Below are 13499 nucleotides of genomic sequence, written 5' to 3' on the forward strand. Positions count from 1 at the left end.
AAAAAATTTTTTACTATTGAGATTTTGGAGCATATTGTTCAGCAAACAAATGTGTGTCGCAGAACAGATCATTGGAACAGAGAGCTAGGCCATCACCTGGGAGACCATCTACAAGCACTCCTATGAGACTACAGGGCCGGCATTTTCCACAGTCCATTCCTCCAACACCGCAGAAGGAATTCCCTTCAAAAAGGTGTGCAGTGTGCAAAGAGCATGGACTGAGAAAGGAAAGCAGGATCCAGTGCAAACAGTGCGTAGTAGGACTCCACATTGAGTGCTTTGAAGTGTACCATACACTTCAAAAGTTCTAGGCCCAAAAGTCATACAATTTTGTGTGTGTGTATAATGTATATAGTGTATAGTAAAATGTTTTGGGCTGAAGATAATTCGGACAATTTATTATTCTATGAAAGTAAAAGGTATGTTTCTTCATTTATTCTAGTAACTATGGCAATGTAACAATAAGTATACTGTAATAAGTATTTTTGCACAAAAAATGCAATTTATGTAAAAATTAACCCAAAATTAAAAATTTACAAATACTGAAATTAAAAATTATATGTTTTTTTTCTTGGAAGCAGCTATAAAATATTTAAAACAATAAAACAAAATAAATTTGTCTACGAAATTTCAAAAAAAAAGATTTTTATTTTTAAATTAACTTAAAATTAACCAAAATTAACATTAACTTACTATTTTTAAGTCGACAGTATTTGTATACTTAAAAACATTGTAATAATAAGTAATTGTCAGTAAAAAATAAAAAGTGTTTATTTTGTAATTAACATAAAATTAACACAAACTAAAAAAATTAACATTAACTTTTTAATTTTTTTGTGTGAAAAATATAGTTTAGGATGCTTTTATTAAATATCCCAAGTTTTATTAAAATCTAAACAGTACAACTAGAGTAATGGAATTTTAAGTAAAATTCTCCATTTTGGGCCAAAATTAATTGGATTTACTGTGGAGTTGAGAGGCTGGAAATACTAGTAGGCCAATGGGTTAATAGGTGAAGATAGGCCGATTGATTGGTTTCTTTTGTTACTAGGCATTGTCTTTTTCGACTTTATCTGTCATGAAACGAACAAATATGCTAAAGTTCTTTGCTCCTTCTCTTCAGCCAAAGTCTGTGATAAATAAATGGATTGAAATGACTGCAAAAGAACTAAAAAGATTTATGCCTAACGTTCTACACGTGGGAACTGTGAAGTTAGTATGGTTTCAGGGCTACTTGAAAACCGGTAGATTGTTTGATTTCAAGTTTGCTAGGGAGGAGATGTCATATGATCGGGTCTTCTTAATTTTGAGATGTTTGCATTTTTCTTCTAATGCAAAATTCTAATGACAGTCTAGCAGAGTTTGGATCTATTATAAAATACAAAATGGATTCAATTTACCATCCTTGCAAGGATCCATCTCTAGATGAAGGAATGGGACTGTCGAGCAGAAGGCTAGTATTTTGGCAATACATAAAGGAGAAGTGGTGTAGATACGGTATAAAGATGTACACCCTGATCGGACCTATTGGACTGGTGCTTCGTTACATAATTTACTGTGGGAAAAGTGGAGAAGCTTCTGGAAAAGGACTTGTAGCCAAATGCGAGGAAAATTCAATGCCGGAGACACTCTTTATATATGGACAATTATTATAACAGTGTTCCATTAGCTTTAGAACTTCTCAAAAAAGGCACGTACTGCAGTGGTACACTTAGAAGAGATAGGAAACATGTTCATAATGAAGTAAAGAATACGCATTTAAAAAAAAAGAGTGAAAAAATAGAATGCTGTCGAGATGGTTTGAAAATGGCACAATAAGCGAACTGTCGCCTATCTGTCCATAGAATATGAAAATTATACGATCCAGTCTCGGAACAGACATGGTGAAGTCAGAAAGAAGTTGCTTCCTCTTGTTCATTATAGTGATGAGATGAAGGGTGCGGACAGATATGACCACTACCTCTGTGACCATAAATCTTTGAGGTGGTACAAAAAACCATTTTATGATTTTAGACTGCAAGTGATCAATTGCTACGTATCTATGACAGCAACGCTCCTACTCCAAGGCCTCCTAACAACAATCTCCATGTCATTTCCAAGATCCTGAAAGGTAATGCCAGAGGCTGAATCGTTGAAAAGAAGTGCAGAGTGTTTAATAAAGAAGGATTGATAAAAAGAACAGTGTTCATGTGTGCAAGGTGAACCAGGAGTGTGTGCAGTTCGCTGCTTTGACAAGTTTCATCTGAATAAATAATTGTTGATGGCAGTGGGTGGAATGAAGCAATTTAGCCACAACTTTTATGTGGGTTAAGAATTTTGGTTTTAAATTTGTAATAGTGATTGGATTTTAAATGAAAAGGTGTTAGGGCTACATTACAAATTTCAGAAATGTTTCAACAATGAGAAATTTAATTCTTTACATTATGTAGCTCTGAAGCTTGGACTCTATATTGTGTTATAATTCTTTGCCCCAATCCTGATATCATTTTTTTTACATAAACTAATCTACACGGATGATTAGTAAGTCGTCTGCTCTTGCCCCAGCTGCAGTAGATTACTAGAATGTGTTTATCAAAGATGTCAATTTAGTACGTTACACTCACTGTAGGAACGCTCTGTGTATGAACAACACTAAATCTAATTTGTACAACCCGTAGGTTTTTTTTCTTAATATCATTTGATAGTATATGTATTACTATCGAAACATTTTATCTAATGAAACCCCAGTTTAACGTAACATTATTGGTGTGCATTTCTTAAATTGGGGGGAAGGGATTTGAATCCATAGCTCTTCATCTGCTGACTATCGCCTTGGTACCCCAAGGTGTTTACTGAGCTTGCCTAGTAGTGTTTAACACAACCAAAAACATGGCATCTTCTTTACACACACTCTGGACACACTTGAAATATACGAGGGCTATCCAGAAATTAGGTTGCGTTTTGCTTAGTAGCTGCTAGGGGCGGATCACTATCATGGCCATTTTGATGTCAAGGCATTTCTCTGTTCAGTGGCTATCCAGCCGTGCTAGAGAGAGGTTACTGTTGCAACAATTTAGTATTATTTTGAAATTGGTACAATGTAACGCCCACCAACATCATTGCGGGAATTCCCGCCTTTTCTTTCAGCATAATTCTGTACCGAGGACAATGAAAATACAGCATCCACTAGTAGGGGAGAAAAATCCAACGTGCCTTGTTGTGCGGTATTTTCCCACTCCTTTGTTATTCAAGGGAGAGCAGAAGAGTAAGATCCAGCACCAATGTTTTGTCTGCAGCAACACCAAGACAAGATTCAAGAAAAGGAAAGCTACTAGATATGAACGCAAGGAATGTAGCTCGGCACTGTGCGTTTATCTATGTTTTACTGAATACCACAAAAAAATTTTATGATGCTTCTCTTCTAAAATTTTCTGAAAGTTGTAAAAAATAAATTTAAAATTTTACTTTATATATATATATATATATATATATATATATATATATATATATATATATATATATATATATATATATATTGTAGGTTTTATTGTAGGTTTTGTGCCACATCATATGACGTTAATATCATCTCTTAGTTTTAATATAAATCCAAGCTTTACTGTTCCCCATTGGAAGAATTAGAGTTGCTCAGGATTCTACATTCTCTCAATAACAATTGTTCAAGTGGTTACCATGAAATTCCAGTTGTTCTATTGAAATTTGTTAAGATTCCTCTAGTGAAGTCTTTATTGTTTATGTGATTTAGTTTCTTTTTTGTTTCTGCAATGTTCCCAGAAAGGCTAAAAATCCCTAAAGTAATTCCAGTCTTCAAGGGTGGATAGAAAATATGTTATGAATTAATAGTTTCTATTTTAATGTCTCAATTAAAAATTGTAAAATCAGTTATGATTTGTAAATTAGTTGACCACTTGGTAAAAGACAATCTTTATGATTCAGAACAACATGGTTTCCAGGTAAATAAGTCTACTTCAACAGCTCTAATTGCACGTGAACAAAACGTCCTTTTTCCTGAGAAAAAAAACAGCTCTAATTGAATTTACAGACATTTTAATAGAATATAATGATGTTAATCACCTAACAGTTTAACCCGGGTGTACTTGTTCACAGTATTTGTACAAAATCAGGCCTACTTTAATTGTTGATACAAAATGGATTAACCCAGACAGACCCTGCATGATCTTGTTAATATAGTTTACTGAATTCTCGTGAGACTGTGGCAATTTCCGAGCGCATTGCCTTTTGTTGATATTTCTCTATTGCGTCGCGCCACTGGCTCACCTGTATCGCTCTGTGACTGTAGTACAAGGCTAAGCAACCTAATCTACTCGTGCGCCATTATAAGTGTATTTCCTACATTGTTCTATCATGACAATGTTGAAATGAACAATTAAAACAGAAAATGAACAATTTTGAAATGATTGTGATTCTGAAAATGAACAGTTGGAAGAAAGTGGCAGTGAGAGTAGTTTACAGAAACGTACAGTAACTCCGATAACCAAAAGGCCTAACGTTGTGGTAGCCTATTATAATGACAGTATGAGTGGAGTGGATTGTGTAAACCAGCACATACGCTTTCACTAGAAAATGAGGAAAAAGTATTATATAAACGAATTTTTTCATTTTATTGACCTGTGTATGTGGAACGCATATGTTATTTACAGAAGTGTGATGCCCAACTTAGTCCCCTTCTGTTCAGATTGGAGTTTTCAAAACAGTGGATATGCACTCGAGTGAAGACACAAAGGCGAAACGGGGACGACCAAGTCACTCTCTCAACCCATTAAGGCTGACTGACAGTCATTTCCCTGAATGCATTCCAGCCACGGAAGGAAAGGAACACCCTACTCGTCGGTGTGTGGTTTGCAGCAGAGTGCGCGACGCATGCGGCAAGAAGATCCGCAGGGAATCCAGATACCATTGCCCAGACTGCAACGTCACTTTGTGTGTAGCTCCGTGTTTCCGCGTATACCATACCGTTGTTGACATATAACTTTTTCATTGCTACCTGTTGTAGACTAAGTGTTTGACCTTTTAACACATTACGTGCATCACAGTTACCGGCGACCGCACGCGCCATTGTTTGTTTAAGGATTCAGTGTGGTTCAGTCACTCTCATAGTCGGTAAAATATTTTTACTGCAGTCAATGTGTTAATGTTGGTCAAGTGGGCGTGTTAGTCATTTCAATAATCTTCCTTTTTTAAATACATAACCAATTGTTTGTATAAATTATTTAAAAATCATGTGTAATAGTATAAATAGAAGTAAACGTTTAGATAGTATAAAGATTATATACAATACAAAACATATTAGGAAAAGTTTTTGAGTCTCATTGGGAAGTAAGTCATACAGGATGCCCTCAAGGTTCAATACCAGGCACTTTAATTTTTCTTGTGTTTGTGGCTAACTTACCTAAAAGTATTAATGCTGATAACATAAGAACGATTCAATATGCTGATGACACATCAGTGATTGTCAGGGAGAGGGGTTCTCAATTGCTGGATACCAATATTACAAACTTTATCATAAACCTGAAAACCTGGTTTTCTGGAAATGCATTGAAGCTAAATGAAAATAAAACGTACATAATCAAATTTGGAATATAAACCATAAAAGTAAAAGCTTGTGAGTTTAAAGTAATTCTAAAGTAATTTATATTTACACATGTATATATATTTATAAAATTGATTGTCGAAAAAAACCTTATCCCCATTTTTTGAGCTGAAATTACTTTTGTATATACATTTACTACCATTATAATCCATTAATATCTCGGGTTAATCCTTACAGGTGTTTTAAAAAAACCAAAAAATACATGTATTGGAAAAAAATTAACTAGGCATATAATAATGTACTTATTTCATCAATAAAAAAACATGACCAAACCGGAACATTTTTTGCAATATAACGAGACCGTCAAGTGGTTAAAAATGAAGTTGTAGTTTACAAGGATTATTCCAGAGCCTTGAATAGTTTATCACATGAAGATTATTGAATAAATTGAAACAGGTATGGATTAGTAGAATTTATTGAAAATAAAGTCATTTCAATTCAATTCAAATAATCTTTATTCACATTTGTACATTGAAATACAATAAATAGTGCCACAATTCATCAGACTATATCTAAATATGTTCCAGATATAATTTTTATCTAAAACCTTATAGTTAAATGTCCAAATCTATGCTTTAATACCTTGTCGAAAACATTTTAAAATTTCAATTAAGTTGCATGTTGTTTCTTAGGCTATAAAATTCGTCAAATGTATAAAAAGCATTTTTAAGCAAGAAATTCTTTAGCAATAACCTGAATTTTTTCTGATCATTTATTTCACCAATTTCTTTTGGAATAAGATTTAAAAACTTTACACCATTATATGTGGTTTTCTTCTTAAACAATTCTAAATTATGATTATCCAAAACTATTTTATTTTTATTATGTGTGTCGTAATGGTGAATATCATTGTGTGTTAAAAATTTTCCTAAATTAATTTTGACATAAATAATACATTCTAAAATATACAGGCTATGAACTGTTAAAATTTTTAAATCAATGAAATGTTGTCGTACCGAGTCATCATTATGTAAATTTAACATTGCTCTTACAGCTCTTTTTTGGCAAATTAAAATTTTATGGAGATTTTGGTTGGATGTACCTCCATACACACATATTCCGTAAGATACATGCGATTGAACATGAGCATGAAATACACTTTTTAATACAGTTAGATTACATAAGTTAGACAACCTTTTTAGAGCATAAATTCCAGAATTAATTTTAGTTAAGACATGGTCAATATGCTGATCCCAACTCAGATGGCTATCAATGTAAATACCTAGGAATTTGGTTTTAGGAACTTGGGATATGACCTCAGTATCAATATGAATTTGGACTTGGCTATCTTTCCTATTTTGTTTTGTTGTAAACAACATGTAATTAGTCTTTTGAGCGTTTAAGATCAAATTGTTATTAAAAAAGAATTCTTGTAATTTTGATAGTTGAATAAAAGAGTTTATTTCTAGTTCTGTATCTGTCTTTGTAGAGATAATAAGATTGGAGTCATCTGCAGGTAAATGCAGAGTTGGTTTTTTGTTTGGTTAATTTGACTAAGACACCTAGGCATGTATTTTATGTAGCAGATAAATAACAATGGGCCTAAAATTGACCTTTGGGGTACCCCATACTTAGTTATTTCTGGTTTTGATTTATATTTCAAAATTTGGTTGTTGTTTACTTTGGCTATTTCTACAAATTGTCTGTTTGTTAAATAGGATTCAAACCACTTTAAATAATAATTTTTTATTCCTAATTTGTTCAATTTTTGTATCATTTTAATGTGGGAAATACTGTCAAAAGCTTTTGACAAGTTCATGAAGATTCCAGCTACTTTATTTTTCCTATCCATTGATTCGATAATTGATTCTATAAAGCAAATTAAAGCAGTAATGGTAGATTTGTTTTTTCGGAATCCATGTTGTTCAAAGTCAAAAAGATCATATTTTTCTAAATGTGTCACTAGTCTTAAATACATTGCTTTTTCAAAAATTATAGAAATTGATGGTAAAATGGATATCGGCCGATAATTTTGAATTTCAGTTTCCTCACCTTTTTTAAAGATTGGTATCACTTTTGAAATTTTGAGTTGACTAGGAAAAATCCCTGAGATGAAAGAGGCATTTATTAAATGTACTAAGGGTTTTATTAAGGGGTCCTTTGCAAATTTAATGATTTTAATGGGGACCTCATCGTACCCTCTAGACCACTTGTTTTTTAGAGAGTTCAAGATATCATTTACCTCTTTTTCATCTGATGGGGGACACCTAAATTCGGGAATTTTGGTAGGAGTTATATCTTCATCATGAGTTGGGGGCATACTACTTAACAGGTTTTCAATAATATTAACAAAATAATTATTAAAACTATTTGCCACTTGGCTAGGGTCTGAAACAGTCCCCTTATCAGACTTTAAAACATAACTTTTCTCTGCTACCTTGGATGAAGTTTTCTTTGTTTCTTTATTTATGATTTCCCATGAGGTTTTACCTATGTTTTCATAGTTTTTAATCTTTTCATCATAAAAACTTCGCTTTGCATTCATTAAGTTACATTTATATTGTTGATTTTTATTCTTAAGATCTCTCTTAAACAACTCTAAGCCTGAGTTTCTAACTAATTTGTTTAGATGGATGAGATTATTTTTCTCTTCCTTTAGTTCTTTATTTATTTATAGACGATTCAAAAAGGGTTAGCCAATTTTCTTTTTCCAAAAGTGATTTAAATAAATTCATGTTATCTAGAGAGAAATTTCGTGTCCAAATTTTTAAATTTTGATTATTTGTATTGTTTTGAAAATTCATTAGTTCTATTATTTGTCCATCGTGATCTGATAGTGCAGTTACCACTCCTTCAACTTTTAACTGATCCATACTTATATTAGTTATTATATTATCAATACATGTCTTAGACGTGGCAGCGACTCTAGTTGGGAAGTCAATTAAATACTTCATTCCATTTCTTAAAAGAATATTCTTTAGCTCTTTTGATTCATTTGTATTTTTAAGGATGTCAATATTGAAATCACCCATGATGATGACATACTTTCCTTTAGATATAAAAAATTCAAACAAGTTATTCAGGCGAATTAAAAACTCTGAATTTTCGAATTGTGGGGTTTTGTATATTCCTACCAATAAAAAGCTAAGCTTGTCTGTTTCAAATCTAGCACTACAGCATTCAAACAACTTATCTTGACACAGTACATCTATTTTTGTGGAAACCAGTTGTTTCATCTTTAAAGTCTCTTTGGCCAAGATAACTACGCCGCCTCCTGTTGTACTGCTGCGTGTATAATTTGTAGTTTGGAAATAATTTAGAAGATTAAATCGTTCCAGCTCAATGTTATTCATATTATGTTCGGTTAAAACTATTATGTCTGGATTTAATTCTGTCAAGATAACTTCTAATTGCTCTCTGCGTGACTGTAAATGTTGAATATTTTGATGGAAAAGTTTTATATTTTTGAGTTTATTAATTATTTGGGTTTTGTGCAATAAATTTTTTGGAAGTTTATGAAAGTGTTCATATCCAATTAACAAGCGCGATATTTCGAACTTAAATATTTAGCAAACAATTAGGCAACAAAGGCTGTTTTGTTGAGACAAAAAAGAGCCATAGTATTCCCCAGGTGTTTATTATTGGCCCCTTAATATTTATTTGTTACATTCAATTCAATTAAAATTAACTTTTACTATTCAGGATACACACTTACAGTATAAATACAGAATAGCGTTGCTATTATATTACAATACGTCTATTTAATAAGTATATAAATCATTAAATCAAGAAGTTTACCTTAAAATTATTTAAATGGTAACATTGATTTTACAGTTATGCTACTATTTACAATATGTATGAAAATCAGTTGGTCTTAAATGAAGAAAAACAAGTACTTTTATATTTGGCACAAAAGAAAAATCAAATAAAAATTTTCCAAAATGTTTGGGCCTCTTGACCCAACTCTTTGTTGGAATCAACATATTATTGGCCTCAAAAAGAAACTATGTCCGAGTATTTTTGAAATATTTATAGTACAAAATAAGACATAAGATTCATAGTAGGAACTACTAAACTTGAACATTGTAGAGAATTATTTAGAAACCTCAGAATTAATACTTTGTTTTTCCTCTACAGTATTGAATGTTTGTTATATTTAAAAAAAAGTACTTTGAGAAAGATCAATTAAGAAATGAAATACATTCTTATGATACTAGGTTTAGTTGTATTGTTGATGTACCATCTAATAGGTTAAACAAAAGTGTTACAAGTCGTTTGATCATGTCCTGCAAGTTATTCAATAAAATTCCTCCAACTGTAAGGCAGTTAAGATACTTTTAAGTTTAAGAACAAGATTAGTCAAGTTTTTCTTAAACAAGCATTTTACTCAATTAGTGAGTTTGTATCTGAACAATTAACTGAAGAAGACTTCTTGTCATAAATCCCAATGTTGCCTATTATTGTGACTTGCCTTATACATTTGTAATGAAATGTCTCTTTGGTGAATAAATATTCTATTATATTCTATGTTTTATTAATTACTAAAATGTAAGATGACCTAAGTTATCTCAAAATATCCTTTAAATGATTATCAGTGAAAGAATATCAAGTGAAATTTTGAAAGAGGACATTTTTGTAGGACTACAAGTTTGGGAAGTTATGATGGACATTGATAAAAATACTGCTAAAGAGAAGGTTACTTAGATATAATGGAAGTTGTAGACAAATTCTTGGGAAATCACAAGAATCCTGAATACTGGATTATTGGTGTTTTCACAGGTGAAGATCAGAACTCCTTGTCTCCTGTTGATACCGTAGAATCTTGGAGAGTAGGGACCCTCATGTTCCTCCACGATAGCTTCCAGGATGAAGCTCTGGATCTCCTCCATCTGTTCTGTCGTGAGTAGGGTCTCGGGAAAATTGGAGTGTAGAACCCCCACCCATATAATATCTTCTACTGCTTGTTTATATGAAGGTTTCTGGGGTTGTGCAGATTGCTCCTTATGTTCCCCCTGTCTTCCTTCGTTTTTTGTTTTCTTTCTCCGATGAACTTCCGGTGTGGATCCATCAGAGTGAGGTCTTTTTGATTTATTTCCCTCCTTTTGTTTGTTCAGAAATTTATTTTTTTCTTTTGGAATTGGTTTTAAGGCCAATTTCCAACTATCCAGAGTTCGCATATTAACGACCAAGCACTCCCTTGATCACGCAGCCCTGGGCATATGCTGTTCCACCTTGGCTTGGATGCAGAAAGAAATTTAGATTTAGGATAGTTATAGATTTTTGGAAGTTTACCCGACAGGTGAGAGTAGTAAGGAAAAAAATGAATGTAGTGAGGATGATTTGAAAGAAACCCGCCAGATCAGCTCAGCCTGATCGGAATAATCAAAGGAGACAAGGTTTGGATCAGGCAGTTCCCAGATGCACGTGCACGAAAAAGTACAGCTCTTTAGAAGAGAGAAGATGGCTGTGCGTGTGCTTTGTGGACGCTCTGGCTTGGTACATGTGTTGGGGTATGAAGACCCCGCCACTTCATGCTGTTACATTAAATTGGATTTTTAAATGTGAATCAGCAGAAGATTCAGTGCCATAAACATGTTTGGGTAATTTTTCTTCAAGAGAACCTGGAAACCATTATATATTTTCTAAAACAAGTCAACTGAATAATAAATTGGCTATGTAAGATTATAATATTTATATTATCACACTTTACTAGGGGCAGTCCCATCACTTTTCAAAAAAGAAAATTTGTTATAATCATTTTTATGGATTTTGCATAATGTTTTTTATACCATAATTATCTGTACATTTTCCTGAATAAATAATGTATTACACATATAGGTTTATAGTAAAAATGTATTTTATAGTATGGGTACATAACACTCAACACTGGCATACCATCTGAGGAAAAATTACTACCAATTCGAAGGTTAATGTATTTGAAATTTGTAGTTTCTTTATTGGAAATAAATTAATCATCAATCAGTAACAATTATTAGGAATACACATAACACAAAAACGAAACTTTCACCTTTTTGTTACAAATCCACCTTTCGTTATACCTTTGTCCTCCCACACAATCAACTGCCTCCAAATATGAGAGCTATTTTAAACCTAATGCACCATTGTCGCACTCCACCTTTAGTAATCACATTGTTCCTATAATCTTAACAGAGTTGGCGATTAATTTCAATTGGTTTATTGTGTCCAGCCAACAAAAACCATATTACCGACAGCACTTAACAACTCGTGGGATTTTTAATTGTGTTACACATTTTAAACTGCTATTGTAAAAAAACAAGGAGTAACAGTAACCTCTCACTAGCACGGCTGGATAACCACTGAACAGAAAACGCTCTGATATCAAAATGCCCACCATAGTCCCACCCTTAGCGGCTACAGAGCAAAACATAATCTACTTTCTGGATAGCCCTTGTATAATGTACAGAACCAAAGATTCAACAGAATAACATGTATTAAGATAATACTCTGGTGGCCCATCCATACACAGTGACAGATATCCCATAAATCTTAACATACAGTCATATATTTCTGACTCGTAAAATGATCTTGATGTCTGATAGTTTTATGGTGATTGTTATTTTTTAACGTTATTGTATTCAATTGTTCATGACAAGCAAATAATTGCTAGATTATGCACAGCTTGTTGAGCCTGTACCAGTTGTTTTAAAATCTTTTGTCAATTACAGACAAGTCCATGTGATAACGACTAAAGTACAGTATTTTGTTGCAGATACATTGTACAAAGCCAAATAAACGAAACAAAGCGAAAGTGCAATTATGGAACAGAGCGGACATGATAAAAGCGATACAGGCGGTAAAAGAAAATGCCATGAGTTTTCGAAGAGCAGCAAAAGTCTTTTCCGTTCCTCGAACGACCTTGTGCAGACTAGCAAGACTCGGTTTACCTCCAGAAGATGCAGTTCGGAACAAAATGGGAAGAAAACCTGTGATACCCGATGAGTTAGAGAAAGAACTTGTTCACCACCTACTTGAAATGCAGAGTAAACTAAACGGACTAAAAAGAGAGGACATATGCAGATTAGCTTTCCAGCTGTGTGAAAAGAACGGGATCAAACATCCCTTTAGAAGTGATGGAGTTGCAGGTCCTACATGGTTCGATTATTTCATAAATCGCCATAAAAATATCATTTGTGTTTTGAAAACGTAGAATGGCTTATCTTATCTTGCAAAGAATTGGTTTGACTTGCTAACTATAGTTTACTCTTATTTATTGTCTGGTAGGGAGACAAAGACCAAGGTTTATTAATAGAGCGTATGAGGTAAGCCTGATCCCTGCACGATGTTGTCCACCATGACATAGGTCCGTGACAGCATGGTTGCCCGCCTGCACCATGCTTGCGCGCACACACACACTCTCCAGTTCAATGTTGTAACAGTAATGTTGGCCGAATGTATTTGTATTTGTGTTTTTGTACCTGATGTTCAGAATCAACTGAACTGAGCGTGCCACACCCTGCCTGCTTGACTGTAGAGGCTGGTTCAGACCTGGCTTCCCCTTCTTCCGAGGGGATATGACTGAGATTAATACTCTAATTCGTAATCATGAATCTTTACAGGAGGCGGCCCCTACAATGACCTTACCCATCCAGAATATCCTGTCACTCTGGAAGTAGCACAAAGGTCCTTTTAGGACTAAGTGCAATTTCTAAGCTTTTTGTCCTAAGAGAACAAAATAAAACTAATACGTGATTCACTCTAATAGTAATACTTGGCTAATAGTCCAGTGACACTCACATATTGTTAGTTTTATGAGTTCTGTTCCTCTTGATATTTGTATTTTTACTGATGCTTCTGTCTACTACCATCCCGTGGTATCTGAATTCTTCCTTAATTATCCAGACATGTGAGCCCAAGTATCATCTCCTGTAATGATTCGATGTTTCGTGTAACAAACTTCTTGAAGACTAAG

General features: G+C 33.4%; 1 protein-coding gene across 10 annotated transcripts in view; it reads left to right on the forward strand.

Annotated features, from left to right (window-relative positions):
• LOC124366957 overlaps positions 1 to 13499 on the forward strand; it is a 230921-nt gene that overhangs the window by 25460 nt on the left and 191962 nt on the right. For 3 of the 10 annotated variants that reach the window (XM_046823581.1, XM_046823582.1, XM_046823586.1), the window contains one exon: positions 12300 to 13171. The exons of 4 other annotated variants lie outside the window; for them this stretch is intronic. In XM_046823581.1, the coding sequence (XP_046679537.1) occupies positions 12300 to 12737 (438 nt within the window). In that variant the 3' untranslated portion in view covers positions 12738 to 13171. Of the gene's footprint in view, positions 1 to 62; positions 416 to 4693; positions 10071 to 12299; positions 13172 to 13499 lie in introns of those variants that run through there. 3 more of the 10 variants (XM_046823584.1, XM_046823588.1, XM_046823589.1) reach the window with 3 other exon arrangements.

Source organism: Homalodisca vitripennis, chromosome 7 (genome assembly GCF_021130785.1).
Source record: "Homalodisca vitripennis isolate AUS2020 chromosome 7, UT_GWSS_2.1, whole genome shotgun sequence".
Classification (NCBI taxonomy): Eukaryota; Metazoa; Arthropoda; class Insecta; order Hemiptera; family Cicadellidae; genus Homalodisca; species Homalodisca vitripennis.